This window comes from Mastigoproctus giganteus, chromosome 7 (assembly GCF_048544385.1).
Source record: "Mastigoproctus giganteus isolate SK-2022 chromosome 7, ASM4854438v1, whole genome shotgun sequence".
NCBI lineage: Eukaryota > Metazoa > Arthropoda > Arachnida > Uropygi > Thelyphonidae > Mastigoproctus > Mastigoproctus giganteus.
The window spans coordinates 199,809,797-199,831,001 of NC_143581.1; the positions used below are offsets into that span (position 1 = coordinate 199,809,797).

The 21,205-nt window shown below is 35.2% G+C and overlaps 1 protein-coding gene across 1 annotated transcript in view; it reads right to left on the reverse strand.

Annotated features, from left to right (window-relative positions):
• Positions 1 to 21,205, reverse strand: part of LOC150083552 (stress-activated protein kinase JNK-like) — a 440,237-nt gene that overhangs the window by 167,954 nt on the left and 251,078 nt on the right. The window contains 1 exon segment of the mRNA XM_090378067.1: positions 2,096 to 2,261. Coding sequence (XP_090234193.1) covers positions 2,096 to 2,261 — 166 coding nt within the window.

Below are 21,205 nucleotides of genomic sequence, written 5' to 3' on the forward strand. Positions count from 1 at the left end.
AGGTCAACTCATTTTAGGTGATGTCATTTCTAAAATGAGTGTAAGCTTGAACCTATTATGGTGCTTCTCTATGTTCTATTTTTTATTCTGTATGGTCTAAATAGGTGTGTAATGTGTTACACGTCTTTGTCAATATTACAAATTTCAATATTAAAATTCACGTCTTTGTCAATATTAAAGTTCAGTCTCATCAACATTCTTTCTATATATATGCAAGGTATCTACAAGGCCATTGTTAGGCCACATGTTGAGTATTGTATACGGATCTGGAGGCCTCACTTTAGGAAGGAGGTATATGAGCTGGAACAGGTGCCGAGAAGGGCAATCAGATTGGTGAAGAGAGCAAAAAGGTACTCTTTACCTAGAAAGGCTTCACTGAATACCCAAAGCGAATCTGACTGAATTTTTCATTCTGTTTCTGTTGTAGTGGATCTTGTGAAGTCCAGTTATATGTTTGTAACCTACACTTGCAATAAAATTATATACCATTTCTCTAACATAAAACTTTCCTGGTAAAAGAAATTCTAAAAAGACAACAGCCATTTATTTCTTATAAATGGCTTTAGAACTGTTGATTACATATATCTTCTGTTTCATTTTTAATATGAGTTCATTTGATTTCAATCTATGAACTTCACTTAACACAGCTAATTAATTATTTATTATTATTTTTTTTTTTACATAGATAAAGATGTGTTAGAATACAAGCCTACGTAATCCAGTCTCACTGTATATCTCCCAATCTAAACGTAAGTTTACTTTTCAGTGAACTGCTTATATAAGCTAGCTGTCTTGTCAGATGACATTCTCACAATGCCCCCTAATCAAATTAAATCCAGAGAAAGATTTACAGAACCTAACACGGAAAACAACGTACATTCATTATGCTACAAACTATAAATGACTACTATGAAGTTAGATTAGCTATAAACAATTAATATTATTTAGTGAATAAATTATATGATGGGCATAAGTGAAAGTTAACATTACTGCAAAGCAATGGGGATAAATCATGTAGTAACAAGCAACTACAGATACAGTAAAGTTGTTGTTAGGTTTTAGGTGCATCAGAAATTTAAACCATATTGTGCCATTCTGTATTATGACTGTACAAGTGTATGTTCACTGGCTGATCTACATGTTTTGCAGGCTGAAAAACCCAGAATAACTCATGGGGGAACTTTATTCCCTCTGCCCGACACCAGCTAATGGCTAACTACAGCCCTGACTGAAGAATGATTTGATATTACACTTTCTCAGACACGAAAAGCAGAACTACATGGCCTTCACAGTGAGGGCATGCATTTGAATTATGCACATCCTATGTGTTTGCTTGACAGCAGGACCATGGCTTGGCTACACGTATCAGGTAACCAACTAATGGCAGTGTATATCTGATGATATTATTTGTATAGTACTGTAAATAGAAGGCAAAAAATAGTAATTTTTTTTTTAAATATTAAACTATACAGTCCCAGCCAGCTTTTCTGGCAGGGTTGCCAGAAAAGCTGGCTGGGACTGCATAGTTTAATATATATATAAAAACCTAACTGAAGAACCCTTTAGAAATTCCTCCAGTTACTGATAGTACTCAAACCCAGACCTCTTCAAATGACTGACTAGTGGCAAAACCACTATACTGTCACGAATACAGTAAAGTAAACATTATCCAGTAATATTGTGTTTCACATACTTCCTGATGGAACTGCCAGCATTTAAGTTGGCAACTCGATCAGGATTATATTCAAACTTCAATTATGCAGTTTCACCTAAGACTATTTTAAACATTAAAGGATAGCAACAGTATCAATTACTTTTGCTTGCTGATAAAGCACCTCCTTCACTGTGAGTAGAGTACACTACCTGAGAAACAAAATAAATACTAATAACTGAAAATATGGTAGTGAGTGGATCATCAATATGAAGAGTAGATTGTAAGAAACTCCAGAAGGCATATTTTCATTACCAAAATACACATACACAAGTTAAACAAAATTTTATACAGAAGTAGAATCTCTTTTTATTCTTCATGGAAACAAAAAAAAAAAAAAAAAGATTAGCACCGCATACAGAATTTCATTTCAAGGAACCTTACCATTTTCTTTATAGCCCATTCCTAAGATAACCTCTGGTGCTCGATAATATCTAGTTACTACATAGGGAGTCATCATGAATGTTGTACCGGCTGTCCTAGCCAAACCGAAGTCCAAAATTTTAAGTGTACAATCAGATTTGACTACAATATTGCTAGGTTTAAGATCCTATAGAAAAAAATTAATAAATAAAAGAATATGTGTAAGTAATATTGCTCATAATAAAAAAATATTCTAGACAAACACAGATATAACATGCTATCATGTCAGTGAATGAAGAAAGTCCATTTAAATAATTAATTCAGCATTATTTAAAAAATATATATTGATGCAACTGCCAGACACAACTGAAGTATTGCAAACCACATACCTACCACATCTACACAATGAAATTAAGAGCAGTTATAATTGGGGAGTGGAGGGGTTGGAAAGGGGTGGCCATCTCTGCCAGTCTACCTTCTCAGAAATTCACTGTTGAAATACCGAGATCCAGATTTATGCAATGCTTCTGATTTAGCAGCTACAACCTTATGCCATTTAGCAACAAGACAGGGCCTCCTCCTCATTGGAGATCTAGCTGTTTGCCAGTATTTTAACAATGAATTTCTAGCAAAGATGGGCCAATTTCTTGGCCACTATACTCCTCAAACATAAAAATCTTCTACTTCTTCATGTCACACTACAATCAATGGGTTTGATGATCTGAAGAGCTTAATCAGTAGCAACACCTTGTATATAAAATATAAAAGTGAGCAACTTCCTGATTATTGGAATCAGATTCTGAGCATTAATTATGAACCAACTGAAAAATAATGTATCAAGCTATGGGGGGGATAGCATTATGCTATTAACCCAGCAGTGTTGGTAGTGTACCTGGAAGGTGTCTGTAAAAAATGATCCCATGTTAACTTAGTTAATGATTAAAAGTCTGAAATTTTGGATGTGTAAACATCTTTGGCAGCATCTACTAAATTTTGGACAGTAGTAAAATCAATTTGACACAATTTTCGATGAGGAAATGATGTCATTTCCATTTCATAACAAAGAAAAACGGAGTCGGGAGAGGAGATCGCTCAAAGGATCGTGGGAGGTGATCTTGGATGAGCTCAGAGCTGGCAAAAACCAGCTGGTTGCGGAAAAACATTTATGATTCTAGGCCACTTAGGTGGCTTTGGGCTAACCATTGCCACCCATGGCAGAAACCTTTTGGTAACCAGAGAAATGGATATCTTTAGGGCAGTGATCTTGGATGTGCTCAGAGATGGCATAAACCAGCTCTGAGCACATCCAAGTTCATTACATTACACGTGCTTCAGCTTTACCAGTTGAAGCGCATGTAATGTAGGCATTACAGTACCCATCTGTATTACTGACGCAGTTGTATATTTCCTTTCAGGGGCGAATCATAAACGTTTTTCCGCAACCAGCTGGGCCGGTCAAGAATATTTGAATCAGTTTGCGACTGGAAGATAACAGACTCCAAATTACATGCATGAGTAGAATCCTTTGCTTGTCATTGGCCATTCTCATTAAGTTGCAGAAGTCCTTGTTGGTCATCAAGTTTTCGAATTTCTTTGCAATTGCACAGAGTGGGTTGAGTGTGGTGAGCTTTAGATCCTCATTCATTTAGCTGTTTGGATGATTGTAAAAGTTTCAAAAAGGGTCTTCGTGCAGTCATGTTACAAGGCTATGCAGGTCATTACCGCATGCTTTGTCAGGGTCACCATCGTCATCGTCTTAGCACATCATCTTACATATTTCAATTGTTTTGTGAATGTCCAAGCCCGATTCATATAATTTACGATCTAGCATTAGCTCTTCATTGTTGTCATAGGTCTTGACATATTTGATCTCTGACAGTATCTGTTTCCTCATTGTGAAATGGAATGAGCAGTGTTACCATCTCGCACTTGTACTCGTTGAGATCCTAAGCCAAGTCAGTTTCGATAGCGTATTATGAATGGATACTGTCGTTTGCAAAATTTATGCAATGTCGTTTCTTGCAGATCTCATTAGCACTGCATGTGTAATTTGTGACAAAGCATGACAGGGTAACATGATAGTATGATTGCAACAATACAAATACTTGTATTGTTGCAATCATACTATTCAACAAATGGCTACAATCAAATGGGTAATTAGGATATTAGCCTAACCTCTTCCAAGTGTTGATTCGGTAGAGTAAGCAACAGGTGTGTGTATCCTATTTATCACTAACATTGATTCAGTAGAGTAAGTAATGGGTGTGAGCATAAATTACATTGTTCATGATTTCGGTTCTAGCTGTTCGAAATTTAGTAGGTGTCATCAAAGATGTTTACACATAAAACATCTTTCATATGTACAGGGTACACACGCAATTTATTCCTACATTCTTAAATATAGACACTTACTTCACTAAATTTGAAGTGATTTCTTATGGCTTTTGCAGATTGACTGCACACAAGAAACTGCCAGATGCCAATGCTACAAAGTTCCAAGTTGTTTGCTTATAGTCTAAGGTTACTTGCTTTTACTCTCTCACTAGTTCTACTAATATCTACAATCTTATATAAGTTGTTTTTGAGATTTGTTATTGTTTTTCCATAATGAAAACAAAAATATGATATTCAGTTTAAATAGATGAAGAAGAAAGATGTGGAATTCAAATTTAATGCACTTCAAGTTACCTTATTTGAAATAAATTTGAAAATGGAAGTGACTATAATATAGTGAACAGTTTTTAATATATATATTTGAATAATGGCTTTAAAAGTTAGAATGAAATGAAATAAGAAGATAAATACATATAAAGCTATCATTAGAGGCAGCAAAATGCACATCCTCCATATGATGCCCTGTACATAATCGATAATTAATATAAAAAATAAAATTAATACATACGCCAGTAGCATAGCAAAACTGTAGAGCAAAAAATTAACATAAAAATTAAATCAACAGGGAGGGGAAAAGTAAAGGTAACAAGACTGAATCTGTAGCCGAAAGTCTCCATATAATTTAGAAGTTCAAGACTCAATCTGTAGCCAAAAGTCTCCAAATAATTTAGAAGTTCAATTAAACCCAATTAATAACAAATCCATTTTAAATTTAAAATAAAAAGCCAATTATATAATAATTTAGTGGCACTCCCCTTGTAAGGTACCAGGTCTGAGAGATGTGAAATATCACCAAAATGGGACTAAAACGAACTACTAAAATAAAACAAAGTAACAAAATAATAGACTGACCATTATGCCACATATCAACAGAGGACCACGAGGCCAATAGTAAGCTGGCTAAGCTTACATTATGTCGGTAGTGTGGCTCTGTTCTGGCGTGCTGGTTCTGTTTTATATTGTTTATTTCTCACTGCATAAGGACCACTACTATGCAAATCCTCTGGATTTGTGGATTGATCGGGAGATGAAGGGGTGGTTCGATCCTTTGATCGGTTCGCCTTTGTGACAATTTGTCTAACAATTGAAATGCAGTGATTCCATGACCATTACTGGCCTCAAATGGTATAAAAAACACATTTTTAAAAATATTTAAGTTTTTGTTAAAAAAAACCCCATAAAATAAGTATTTTAATGCATTGAGAAAAGATGAAATATTGGTATATTCCAAGTAGAATTCAAATACACCAAAAACTTTTAACATAAATTAAAAAGAAAGGTAAGCACCTGTCAGGTGCCCCACTACCATTTCTGTAATTTGGGGCACCACCATTGCCAGATTAAGCTTCCAGTATTACTGAGCTTGGCATCACATTTTATCTAAAATATAGTAAAAACTCATAGCAAAACTCAAAACTACATGAAGGAAATGCTTTTCTTGAATAATATTTGGGTTATATATGCAAAAGAGCATATATATTTAAAAATAAGAGAAGGGGGTGAGGGACAAAATATTCTCTGGGCATGCCATCAGGTAAGAGTGATTGAAGAGATTTATGTATGCTCATAAAAAGTTAATAAAAAGTATCTGTGAAGAATGGATAGCAGTTTGAAATTTACCTCAGACAATTCTAGGGAATATCTTTACCTTTTCTTCAGTGCCATAGTAGCATAAAAAAGGTCATGAAAGAGGCACGCAATACACATATAGAATGTATATATAAATTCCTGCCTAAGAAATGTTGAGAACATACTAGATACAGGAGTGGCAGTATACAGGTGACCCCCACTTAACGCTGATAATTCATTCCGTAAAAACAGAGCGCTAAGTGAATCCGCACTAAGCGAGCACTGCACTCCCATAAGGTAGCATATGTATTTGTGAGTTGCGATCGGTGCCATAGGATATTTCCTAATCAATAATAAACAGTAGTGAAAAGATGCACAAATGTCAGTCAAAATATTTAATATTCAAATATTTGTACATATAAAATATTCTGCATTACATGCGTATATAATTATGTGGTAACTACTTACGTATCAAATTAAACTTAAAACTCCAATTAAAATCATGAATTTAATTGATCTAAATTGATTTAATTTAACTGATGAATTTAATCAAGAAAAATGTGTCCATTTTGGCCCTCTTCCAAATAAACTAAAAGGAATATTAATTTTAAATCCCCCGCAGCATTACCACCCAACAATAAAATCAACCGATCCTTTGCTGCTTTGAAACCTGGCATGTTTTTTTCTTCTTTCAATATGAAACTTCTTTTAGGCATTCGTTTCCACAAAAGTCCTGCTTCATCTATGTTAAAAACTTGTTGAGAAGTATAACACATAATACCCCTCTTCAATAATTTTAACAAGTTATTTTTTGAAAGTTTCGCCTCCTTAATCTGCACTTGCGGCTTCTCCCTGGATTTTAAACCTATTCAACCAGCCCTTACTAGTTTTAAATGGTTCCGCTTTTTTTTTTTTTTTTTAGGTGAGTTTTCTTCAGATCATCATATTGGCTAATCTCTCTCTCTCTTTTTTTTAATAATATTTAACTTAACTGAATTGTGCATAGTCTGCCTAGCCCTAGCTGCTTGCAGTGGAACAGCTATTTTTCCTGCTGCTAAAATTAATTCTTGATTTTTTTTTATAATTGTTCTTACAGTCCTTACTTGCAAGTCCTAAATTATGGCACACATCTGCTTGTCTTTGACCGGAATCGATTCGCTTCAAAACATCTAATTTAATTTTAAAATTCAGTCTTTTTCTTACATTTAGTCTTCGTACTGCACCCAGACTTTATTGCTTTTTCATTCTTATCGGCCATTATTAACTCTTCGAAAATGTAACTGCGTTGGTTGCATTAATTATGATACAATGTTCAAGTAAACTGTCCGTTTTTCACGTCTAATATGGTACTGAGTGATGACTATACTTCGGATAAATGCATATAACGCAAATATTACAAGCAATATACTTGGTCATTTTTTAAAATGTTGATCTCTGAACTACGTAACAAGTCACTGCACTGCAATTAAATTAGCATGCGAGAAAATTTCCCTAAGCGTGGGAAAATTTCTCAAGTCGGCGTGGGAAACGTTTTAATGCTGTTTTGGTATTCATTTTCAAGCTATCGACTCCAACAAATGAAACGATTTCGTTAAATATGCCAAAAATGCAATCTGTAAAAGAGCGTTATAGCGAATCAGCGTAAAGCGAACCGCATTATAACGGGGGCCTGCTGTAGACATAAAGAGGCCTATGAATTATTTGATAAGCTAGACTGCAGTACCTCTGCCAGTGCTACTCAGAGGTTATTAGCAGTAATCACAATGTGTGTGGATGCTCCCAGATGGTTCTGATGCAGCAGGTGAACTTGAGGGGAGGGGGTTAATTGGTAAGGAGGATATCCTTTAATCAGTTGAGCTAAGGAGCTAGTTCCTGGGTCAGTCCCTTTACTATTCCTGAATTAATGCTAAGGATTACAGATTAATGATTAGAGGGGAAATCCAGAACGGAATGCACCTGTTAGTTTTTTTTCCCTTGTGCAAAGTGAAGTGCTCTAACCATGTAATGAGAATATCTAAAAATGGTAAGTCATAGTGTTGCAGAGTAAAATAAATGCCAGTGCAAACGTTATGTGGGAGAGGAATTCAACCAAGTTATCCCCGCCATGGCTACATATTATAGAAATATCATTGATGTATAGGCTTATAGCTTAGGTGTGTAATGCTAGTGAAAATGTCAGTCCACTTGGGGTCTACCATCTCTGTTAGCAAAACCGCAGGAAGCACCTCACACTGAGGTTCTTGATTTGGAGGAAGACCTCAACCTTGGAACTGGAGATAGGCCTGAGACTGGCCGTAAAATCAGACTCAAGGTGTTATCTTTTGATAAGGATACAGATAGGATGCTGTGTATGTGTGTGTGTTGAGGTTGTAGCCAAAGCTGGTTTTTGAGTCACTAAAGGAGTGCTTTTTTATAATATCTCTGCCATTCTTAAAAATGGCAGAGATATTATAAAAAAGATGGGAACTGACTACTTGGAAATAACCTGCTCTGGATAGTGCTTCCCACAAGCATAGGAGACCTCTAGGAGAATTGCAGGCCTTTGCAGTGGACCTTGCTGGCAGAAGGGACAAAGCGACGTTGTCTAGAAGTGGTAGAACTTTAACAGGAAGAAGTGACTCATTCAGATGTAGGAATGCTGAGGGTGCTAGTTTGCACCCAGTGCATTAATGACCTGTACCTCCTGCTGGATCAGTGTGAGTTTACCGGCAGGTTTCTAAGGAAGATGATGTAAAGAGTCAGGGTGGGCACTGTTGGTCATAATCACAGGAGAGTGTTTCAAGAAAATGGATTTGGAATCCTTTGTTGGTGTTGATCATCTGGCTGTAGTGCATGGTGGGACTTGGAAGTTCAGTGGCAGATGTTAGATCTCTCAGCTTGCAGGTGAGACAGGATGGACGTTTTGAAAATTCATGCCTCCTTTTAATGGCTGCGATTCCTTTCTGTCATGCTGAAGTCCTGAGGATAAAGAATCTGTAATAAGATGTTGAGGAGGATTCACCCCTCCAAATATCCATTTCCAGTTCTTATGAGTGAAGCTAAGTCTTCTTCTAGTGTCCTGTAAGGGCTGCTCAGGTCCTTGGGAATAAGTGATTATCACTGTACTGGATGAGGGAGAAAAGTTAATGTCAACCTTTTGAAGAGAGAAATTATTAGAATCAAATCAAATTCTGATGATGTGTAACTGTCTTCAAAAGATGAACTTTTAATACTTTTCTGTACTATTTGTGCTGTAGATTCATTTAGTATGAAATAAACTGATTGGATTTATCTGCAGTTTACATACACTCTTTATTTGCACCAAACTAGGAGTTCTAATATAGATCTCTCAATCTCTACTACTCCTAGTCTATGCTGTAGAAACCAAGTTAAATCCCATTGTCATTCTAACTGGCTAGCATGAAATCAATACATGCTAAACTAACCCCAGGGGCTCACATCTGGTGAGTATGGGCTTGGCACACCCAGGGTCCTGGGCTGGATATCATAATTTTTCTCTTTATGGTGATTCCCTTCTACTTCTGTCTGTCTCTCTCTCTCTCTCAGGGTAACTCGGGAATTTTTTTTTGTTGGTGCGGCATAAGCCTCAGGCTTCCTTGCACCATATAGCTAATAATAATAATACTAATAACGTCAGTGATAGTTATCCAGGCAGCAAATCTGAGGAGGATGATCCCAAAAATTAATTAATCCAAAAATGAACACTTTAATTACTATCTTTAATAATCATAATCTTGTATAGTATTCTTTAATCTTCTCTAAAAATAAATAAATCTAACATTGGCTCATAGCTAATAAATTATAATTCAGCTTCTCCAATACAAATCCCTAAGTACTGGCATTACATAGGAAAAATCAAATTATTCACAAACGTTTGCTCCAACATAGGAAATCACTATTATGTATCTCTCCAATTTGTCTCATAGACATTTACTTTCTGCTGTATGTTTTCTATAGATACTGTTGTTCCATGGGCACTGTTGTGAATTGGTATCTTCAATTCTCTAATTCTCTTCCAAACCAATCCAAACATGTGCTGTAACCAGTTAGCTTTTAATCACTGTCAAATTCCAAACTCAAAGAACCAACTTTTCCTCTTCTTTCACATGTATTTTTTGAAAATACATATATATGGAATAATCTATGAAAATACATATATATGGAATAATATGGAATACATATAATCTATGGAAATTTAAGTAATATCAATAAGCATCTTTCATCTTCTCTACCCATGCAGAGAAAAGTACCACAGGTCCTAATACCTTTCATATTTGGGGGTTTCATTAAAAAAAACCACACAGTATCCAGAGAAAGCTACAGAATAGATAGATGATGTCTCAATCAATATATGCTAAGCAACTTCTGCCACACTATGGAGCTTCATTTGCTGACTCTCTACAGAGAGCACAACAAAGTTGCAATAAGGACTAATGGGCTAACTATGTTTCAAACTACTTTATCTTATTAAGTAAAAAATAACCACAGTCCCAGATAAATTTAATTTCTATATGAGCACACTGAAATGTAGTCTACCTTTCAGGCACATTTCAAAATTTGCATCAGCAGCAATAAAGCATGTTTACTATTTGTCAAAATAGAGGAAAAACAGAGCCAAAAGTCATAACGACATGATATCCCTTCCAGAGATACAATTATTTTGTATCAGCAGCAGACAATCAGGCAACATACTTTCAGAAACTTTTAAAGGAACTTTTGCTCACCTATTCATTATAAATATCTTGCCTTAAAGGGAAGGTGTCTCCTTAAAACAGCAGTTGTTATGATCTTCTTTGTACCAATGTTCAAAGGAACTCATTGGTTTCATGGCATATTAAACATTTTATGCCATGTTGTAACAGAGTATATATGTTATATATGTCTTAGATAGTATGAATCAGAGCTGTAATACTCAATATGTTCTACGTTGATAATAATATTAGTAAATTAATAAGAGGAGTTTACCTCAATATAGTACGTGGAACACTTCCGTATGATACCGATTTTTTCGTTTTTTCCGTTTTAATTTCTGGAGGGTATCATACGGAAGTGTTCCACGTACTATATTGAGGTAAACTCCTCTTATTAATTTACTAAGTTATATATGTCTGTATAAGTGTGTTCACAGCAGAGTTGCATGTTGTGCAGGCTACAAAATCACAGGAATTTGATCTTTTGCTATCATGCTTGCATGATCTTTTGATATCATACTTGCTTTGTGCAGAGTTAACATCTTTATGGAGCTGTTTTATGAGTGACAGATGGAGCATCTAATGCTTATACTACTAATCAATTTTTTATTTTGACCTTTTGTATGTGGCAACCATAATAAAAGTGATCAACCAAAACTTAAGCTGCCACCATAGTCAGCAAATTATAATCTAGTTAACCTGGCTGTAGTGTCGGAAACCTGACGGGTGACATTCGAAAATAATGTTCTTGTGTTAAATTAAATCATTAATCAATGATTAAAAATCTGAAATTTTTTCTACTGTCCTAAATATAATCTAACTTTTACTATGTTTCTGAAGCATTTTTTTATGATTTTCAGATAGAAATTGTATGTGAGAACCTGTGGGGTTACCCGTTACTTGCCTACCACCATCTTTGCAACTTTTTTTTTTTTTTTCTCCCTTGAAGAATAGTGCAACACCAAACATGTGCCGATGCTGTGTTTGTTTAAAAGTTTCAAGTTACTTGTTTTTCTTCTTTCACTAGTTTAATAAACTAGTCTTTCTCTAGTTGTTTTTGAAAGGTTTATTATTATTTTCACAGAGTAAAGATGATTATACAAAACTCTATATCCTCTCCAGATGGCCACTATACTGCAGAAGTAAGATACCACTATAGATACCAGATGGCCTTTATACTGCAGAAGTAAGTTTCAAATTTCACGTGCTGTGAAGCACACCAAACTTATTTCAAAATTTTGAAATAAGCCTAAAAATCGAAGTAAATAATAGTTGAATATATACATAATAATATGCTTTTACTTTTTTAAAAATATTTATATACATAACAAGCAGAAATATAACCATATGCACATTTGAAATTTTGTGCATTTAACTGTCTTTTAAACTGGAAAATGGAAGAAAATAAGAGTGATGTCTCTATAAATGTCTAAAACATTTTTTTGAAATGTTACAACAGAATTAATATATATATATATAGTGCAGCCTCAATATAATGATATACTGCGGGTATGTAACGTCTCCGACAACAAATTATGAAAAAAAGTGTGTTCAAAGAACCAACAATTTTATATTGGAAACTGGAAAAAGTGAACACCATATATACTCGTATCTATCATCATCAGCCATTTTCAATCCACTGCAGGATGAAGGCCTCTCCAGCAACTTTCCAGTTCCTTCTGTTTTGAGCACTGGCCATCCATTTACTACTCAAAAACTCATGAATTTCATCTATCCATCTCCGCCTTTGTCTTCCAGGTTTTCTTCTAGCTCCTCTTGGGTACCATTCTGTTATTTTCTTAGTCCATCTGTCATCATGTCTTCTAGCTATGTGTCCTGCCCAAGACCATTTTAGTTCTTTAGTTTTGATAAGAATGTCCTTTACTTGAGTTTGCTGCCTAATCCATGTGTTTCTCTTCTTATCTAACAGTCTGATTCCCAATATAATTCGTTCCATTCTTCGCTGTGTAGTTCTTAGCTTCTCTTCCATTCTTTTGGTGAGTGCCCAAGTTTCACTTCCATAAGTCATGGTGGGGAGTATACATTGATTCATTATTTTACGTTTCAGACAAACTGGGATATTGCTCTTCAGTGACTATATTTCCTGAATGCTATCCATCCAAAATTTATTCTTCTCTTGACTTCCAGCCATTTATCATTATTACAGCTAATAACTTGTCCCAGATAAGTATATGACTCCACCTTTTCAATTACTGCTCCTTCAATCATTATTTCCCTTTCCGTGGCATACCTGTTCATCATTACTTTTGTTTTAGCCATATTCATCTTTAGTCCAAAATCCTTACTAACTGTGCATAACTGATTAAGATTTTCCTCTAATTCTTTGGGATCGTGGCTTATGACCACAATGTCATCTGCAAATCGTAAATGGTTTAGGTACTCTCCGTTCACATTGACTCCTTTCTGCGACCAGTCTAATCTTCTGAAAGCTTCCTCAAGGGCAGCAGTAAACAGCTTCGGAGATATTGTGTCTCCTTGTCGAACTCCTTTCTCGATTTTAAATTTCCTACTGTCTTTGTCTAGTCTAATAAAGGATGTAGCACTCTCATATATTTTCTTCAAAATCATAATATATGGAGTATCTATGCCTTGTCTTTCCAGTGCCCGAAACATTGCCTTATGCTGTATGGAGTCAAATGCCTTTTCATAATCCACAAATGCCAGGCATAATGGTGTTTTATATTCATTTGCTTTCTCCATTAGCTGTGATATTACGTGAAGGTGATCCATAGTTGAGAATCCTGTCCTAAAGCCAGCTTGCTCTTTCGGTTGATTCTCATCAAGTATTCTTTCTAATCTGTTAGTAATGACCCTTGTGAACAACTTGCAGATATGGGATAACAAGCTAATTGGTCTATAATTTCCAATTTCTGATTTATCTCCTTTCTTATGCAGCAAAACTATGATTGCATTATTCCACTGCTTAGGCATCACACCTTTTCTAATGCACTTTGTGAAGAGCCTTGCCAGTTTTTGTGTTATGTCTCTTCCTCCCAATTTTAACAACTCTACAGTAACTTCATCTTCCCCCGGGGCTTTCTGATTCTTCATTTTCTTCAATGCAGCATGTTCTACCTCATCAGGAAGAATATCGGGTATGTCGTATGTGTTGCTACTTTGCAATCCATCTTCCCCACTGCTGGTATCATTCCCTCGCTCCTTGTATAATCTCTATAGTAGTCTTCTGCTATTTGAATTATGCCTTCTCTGCTGTTTATAAGTACACCATTGCTATTCTTCAGTTTCAGTATCATTTGTCTTTCTGTATTACTGCTCATGGCTGCTGATTTCAATCCTTTGTTTTCCCTTAATGCTTGTTCTACTTTTCTTGTGTTAAATCTTCTTATGTCCTCTCTGAGTCTCTTTCTAATGGCTTTGCATAACTCAGTATACTCAATTTTCTCCCTGTCAGTGTTTTTCTTGCTCTTCATTTGTCGTCTTTGGTTCATCATGACAAGTGTTTCTTGACTAATTTTTTCTTCTTTGGATTTCTGTTTCCCTATAGGTTTCTTGGGCTTTATCACTTTCAGAAAGTTGTAATATTCCTCGTCGATATCTTGGTCCTGAGCAGTCTGCAGAAGCTCAAACTTGTTCTTAAGTTCCAGTACATACTGCTTTTTCTCCTCCTCTGTTATCTCAAAGACCTTTGTATTATTTACTCGAGTCAGTTTTTTCCTTTCCTTTCCTACATCTATATCAAGTGTACATCTTACCATTCTATGATCACTTCCAACATTTACCTTATTCAGGACAGTAACATCATTCACAATATATCTTCTGTTAGTGAGGATGAAGTCGATTTCATTAGTTGTTAATCCATTTGGACTCTTCCATGTCCACTTTCTGTTCACCCTTTTCTTGAAAAAAGTGTTCATTACTGACATTCCTTGAGATTCTGCAAATTCCACAAGTCTTTCACCTCTTTTATTTCTTTCACCAATTCCAAAATTTCCTATAGTTCCTCTTTCTGCGCTGTTTTGCCTTTTTCCAACCTTAGCATTGAAGTCCCCCATAATAATAGTGTAGTGGGTTTTCTGCTCATCTAGAAGACTCAATTTCAGTGTACATTTCTTCAACCTCTTCATCATCATGGCTCGATGTTGGTGCATAAATCATTATAATCTTTAGCTTGTACCTCTTAGAAATCTTGAGTATTAGTCTTGACACCCTTGGTGATGTACTTTTGAATTCCAAAATGTTGTTTTTAAAATCTTTATGGACCAGAAACCCAACTCCACCTTCACTCCTTTCACTGTTTCCATTGGTGTACAGCAGATTTCCACTTGATAAACTTATAAGTGATTCATTTCTTCTTCTTGTTTCAGCCAAACCGATGATATTCCAATTCACATTTTCTAATTCCTTTTCCAGCTCTAATATCCTGTCTTCACCGATGAGTGATCGTACGTTATAACAGGCCAAGTTCAATTTCCGTGCATGGCAGCCTGGTCGTACCCAGAGATTCTTAGCACCCTCTGCTTCCACTCTGATCCTCTCGCTGCCGTAAGAGGGAGAGTGAAAGCTGCTGGGGACTGAGGGCCATTTGTATTGTTGTGCTCTCATTGCTGGAGGGTTTGGTCTTTTCCTCTTCACGCTGACCAGGCGTCTTGAAGAGAACCACTCTACACGTTCGTTGCCACCTAAGTGACGTAACAGGGCTTACCATCGAGAAGGTGTGCATGAGTGGATTTTAGGGAGGCAGGCCAACCGGACTTCTCCTAAATCTTCTGTAATAGAGAGATATTGGATCCATCAGTGTTTTAGGCTGAGTGTCTGATAACACACAGGATACCTGTTCCCCTCTAAGCCCCTTAATGTACACCCTATTACTGTATTTCCAAGAGTGGAAATTTGCTAAAAATTGGCTGCATATTCGCTTTGATATATTCAATATTCAGTTAGAGAGTAATTTTTGTAAACAACAAGCCCCATCAGAGTGATTACTATAGGCACCCAGTTTCTCCCTTCAGCTAAAGATGCAATAAAAGAGTATAACAGTGGAATGCTAATTATAAACAGCTACCCCTGGAGGGGAATATGGTTTGGTTTGGGTTTTATTGGCGCATCAGCAACTAAGGCTATAATGCACCAAAACCAGGAGGGGGAATATGGCTACAGTTTGTCAAGTGCATTACATCAGTTACAAAGTAAATTTTTGCAAACAACAGCGTAGACATCTTTTCTTCAGCTAGAAGTTAACACTCAGGATAGCAAAAGTATTAAGGGCTAAACTAGAAAAAAATATATAAACTGAGAAGTGATTTATGGAGAAATTGTGATTTTACTTTGGCACTATAATAGACCGGACAGTTTGTTTTTGATTGTTTTCTCAAAATGTGGTAAATTATAGGGCATCAGAAATAAATACACAGCAAAATTAGTAAATCAACAGGACTGAAGTAATGACTATCAAAATAAAAAAAATTATACAGTTGAAGAAAAGTTAAAGATTATCAAAAGAGTTAGAGTGACAAAACAAAATGCAGTATATTTTGCAAGTGTGGAATTCCAGAAGGAACGATCTGCAGTTGGATGAAAGAAGAAGAAAAACGGTGTTCGCTTGTAGATTCCAAGGAAGATAAAGTAGGGCCTCCAAAGAAAGAAAACTAGACTTTGTGAAAACAGTAATGTGTCCCAATGCTTATACAAGTGGTTTCTACAGAAGTGGAAAGTCAATAAAAATGGGATAATTCTGAAAGCACAGGCACTTAAATTTCATAAGTTACTTGGTGGAGATGACACATTTAAAGTTTATGAAGAGTAGCTTTGGAGATGGAAGGCTTGTCATGAGATATCCCAGGCAAATCTGCATTTGGTGACATTACAGCAACAGAAGCATTCTCTGAATTTCTGCATAATGTAATTCAAGATGGTGAATTCACAGATGAACAGTTGTACAAATGTGATGAAACAGTGCTATGTTTAAACTCTTCCCCAACAAGTCACTGGATATTAAAAAGGCACCCAACAAATCAGGTATGAAAAGTAACAAAGAGAGAATTACTGTGTTACTGTGCACAAGAAACTGGAAATTACAAGCTTTTACCGATACACCATTGTGCATCAGTAAAAGTTGAAGTCCCTGGTGTTTTAAGCATGTCAACATGGAACTATAAACTGTGATTTATAAAAACTACTCCAACACTTAAAAGTAAATTTGTACCATTGGTGAGATGCCACTTGCTTTCCAAAAAACTCAAATAAAAAAAAAAAACTCTTATTACCATTGGATCACCACCCAACTCATCATATGGCTGATGTCCTAAAATCGAAAGATGTGCAAGATCAAAGTTGCATTTCTGTCAAGGAACATTATTTAAGCCTTCAAATTTATTTGTACATAACAGCATTGTGTATTAGTAGAATGCAAAGGGAATGATATAACCTTTAATACCTTGTTGTCTTTTAATCTGTATACTCATAAAACATTAGTAAATAAAGTATTTATTTACTAAGTAAAGTGTATTTAAGTTAAAAACACTGGGGGAGAAAATGTACAATTTTTTTAGCTATAACACACTTCGCTTATAATATGGGTAATTAAAGTTGAGTTGTAGCCTAATGCCCACATTATATCAAGGTTGCACTGTATCTGCATGATTAAAAATTTTAATTTTTTAGTATATATAAGTAGTGCAAGCCAATAAGAAAAGAAGAAATATTGGCACTGTTTAAACAAAATTCGAAAAACTTAAACAGAAAGCTTGCATTTGTCAGGACCCACCTAAAATATAGAATAGAAAAAAAATTGTGCTTTTTTTTTTTTTTTTTTTTTTTAGTACCACAACAACCAGGTTAAGCAAAGAAAGCAAGCACACGTGCAAAAATTATAAATGTTAAGAAAACATATACATATGCTGATTGCATATAGGATTATCGTGAAAAGTGTATTTTTGTTTAATACATGTTATAATTATCTTGTATAATAATTCTATAAAGCATTTCTTCTATGCTATCAGAACTTTCCATCTATCACCATATAAATCGTACCTATTCCCCCCCTCCCACATGGAGGTTAACCATAATGAAAAATGGTTTGAAATGTCAAAAATAATAGTTTAACGTATAAACTGTGCAGCACAATGAAGATAACAGAGAACAAAAATGACCTGGGGGTAAATGTGCAATTACACAAAAAATTCTCTAATTAGTGCAGACAGGCTGCTAGGACAGCTCACACACAGGGTTTTGTCAATGATATACAGAAAATTTGCTAACAGGAATAAGGAGGCAATTATTCCACTTTATAAGTCTATGGTAAGATCATATTTTGAGTGTTGCATACGGGACATTGATCAGCTGGAAGGAATGCAAAGAAGGGAAACAAGATTAATGAGGGGAACAAAAGGGTACTGTTACTAAGAAAGGTTTGTTCTGCAAACTGCAAAATCCAGACACTGGGCACCTGAGAGGAGATCTGATTGAGTTGTTTAAGCTAAATGCTAATGGCATCCTTTCTCTTGCTTAGTTAAGGGGAGAATAAATTTATATTGAGGATGGATGAGTGCATGAAAGATGTGCAGAAATTTTCTTTCAGCAGAGGACAGTTGATCATGGAGAAATTTCCATCTGGTGTTGTGGAAGTGGGTAGTTTGAATAAATTTAAGGAAGAATTAGACAAATTATTAGAGGAGATGGAGAGGTGATATGGGAATTTTTTATTTTTAGATGATGCTGTATAAGCATGTTTCCTTGCATCATTTGCCAGTACTTATACTATATATTTTAATGTGAATATTCTGAAGTAGATTCAGTGCCAAGTGTTGATTCATCACTTTTAGTTTGTCATTTGCTTGTCAACCACACTACAGTTCAGACTTTGATTTCTGCCTTTTCTTTTGATTTCTTTCTTTTTCTTTTTTTTAAATGCCTCTAAATGGACAGCAAACTATTCTCACTAGAAAATATGAATGTATTCCTGCTGCATAATACTTCTCAATGTCCACATAACAAAAATTCTGAAGATTCAAACTGTGAACCACCAAAATCCAATTATTCAGACCAGCAGACCTAAACTTAATTATTCAGAAAAATGCTGCAAGTATTCCTTCTCACAGCTCAGGTACAGTGACTGAAGCATGTTTCACTGTTTTGCATGTGGTGTGTAAATTATAGTACACTGCTCAACAAAATTAACAGAACACACAGAAAATATGGTATAACTTGTGCAGCTTGTGATGAAGCAGGTTAAAATTTGGTATGGTAGTGTACCATAGAATAATGGTGAAATGAGGATACAGCGAGAAACTTCACACAGGTATAAGAGACATTTATAGTGGTTGTATAAGAATTACAAAAAGGTCACATTACAGAAGCCAATACAAAGTACTTGAAAATATGGTCGCATTACATCATTATGACATACAATCCTGTCCAATGGCTAAACAAGCTAGAGAGCAGTGAACAGTGTCATAAAATTCTCCTCAATATAAGGGTGTCATAAAATTCTGTGGCAACAAATCCCATTCTTCCACCAGCACAGACTTTAGCTCACCAAGCGACCGAGGAGTTGGCTGTTGGCATGCAATGCGATGCCCAAGAGTGTTCCACATGTTTGACTGGATTTAAGTCTGGTGATTGTGCTGGCCATGGCAGTTGCTGGATATCTTCAGTTTCAACATATTCCTCCGCCACTTGAGTGCTATGTGCAGTGGCATTGTCATGTATGAAAAGAACATCTGAGCTAACTGCATCCCAACCACTTTCCTCAAGTTGCAAATAGTGTTCGAGGATCTGTCCTTGGTACCTCTGCACAAGCCAAAAAATGAGAACGAAGTGATATGGTCGCAACCTGTGTTTTTACAAGCATGAATAATTTGCATAATGTGCGGTTCTGTAAGGTCAATTTCTATTGGATACTCAGAATTTGCATGCCAGGATATATCAAATATTTGCCTTCGGCAACACTGTTCACAAAATATTCATGAAAAACATTTTGTTCTGTTAATTTTGTCAAACAGTGTAATAATAAATTGTGCTGTAGTAATAGATGTATTTCACTGCCTCAATTATTTGTGCCAGAAGTTCTTTGAAATGATTTTTGTTACTTTTAGTCACCCAGAAGGCAATAATTATAGAAAATAGAACTTCCTCTAAGTCTCAGCCATACCTCTTTTAAACTTCATGGTGCAGCGTTTCACTGTACTGTGTCCTCACATCCAAATCTCCGTGTTCCACAAGCACATAGCTGTACTGTGATAATCCGTATCTTCTAGAACACTAGCAAAAGCAGGAAACAGAATGGAAACCCAAGGTGAACTATATCAGTCTACATGTGTTTCATAACAAGCTATGATCTGATATCAGGAGGTATAAGCTAATAATACTATCTTAAACTGTGCTGCAATTTTTCCCTCAGATTCTGGTGTTAATTCAGCAAAGAGACACATTCAAATTTATCCAAAAGGTAATACTGTAGTACATTCACTTACAACGGGTAGTCATATTAACCCCATAATGAATGTCTTAATTTTTCCCAGAGAGAACTGATAGACTTGCAAATTAGCATGGGATCAAACAGATAGGAATATGGAATGAATTTTCCTTCATTCTCTCATTCCCAAATTCCCTATTTTCAACAAAGGATAACGTTTTCCACATATGAACTGTGTCATTGGAGTTGGAAGAGCATATACCAAATACCAAAGTTTTCTATAGTTAAAAAAAAAAAAAAAAAGCACTTTTCTATGAATTAAATTGGTAATTTTTGTAACCTTAATAAAAGTCAACATAAAAAAACAAACAAAAAACAGTCCATCCTTTTGTGATACAAAGGCTATAAAGATGAAGGGTTAATTTTTATTATTTTTTGGAAAGTTGAATAAGGAAAGATATCTGTTGTTTCAAGAAAATCCCCATAATCATAATACTACTTAGGCCTATTATAAATGCAGTTTCACTACCAATAGAATTAAAAATCAATAATAACTTGCTAAACATTGTGAAAAAAACAATAAAAAATTCAAAGTTTATGGTATATAATTTCCCCCTTGCCATGATAAGGAAAAAACAGAAACTGTATAAAAACTTAAACTAAATTTAAAAACAGTTTTTTTTAGGTATACATGATCTGTAATTTTATAAAGGCTGTAAAAAAAATAAGCAATTAGGAATCATCACAAAACTGCCTTCTGTGAAGACCAGTATGCTGGATTCAAGAAGGAATCTGTTATTCATTTGAAAATACCAAGAATGAAAACTTTTTTGCTGAGCATCTATAACAAGCATAATAATTAAAAACAAAAAAAAAAAAAAAAAAAGGATGAATAACAGTTGACATATCCAGAAATGAGTACAGAAAGTCCCCAACTTATAAAAAAAATGGTGCTTAAATCATTCTCAAGTCAGTTTAGTTTCATATAAACCTTGGTGGCTTAATTTTTAATCTTGTTTTCTTATTTTTGCTTTGGCAATCTTCAATAATGGTTAATAAAAGAAAAAAATAGTCCAAATCTAT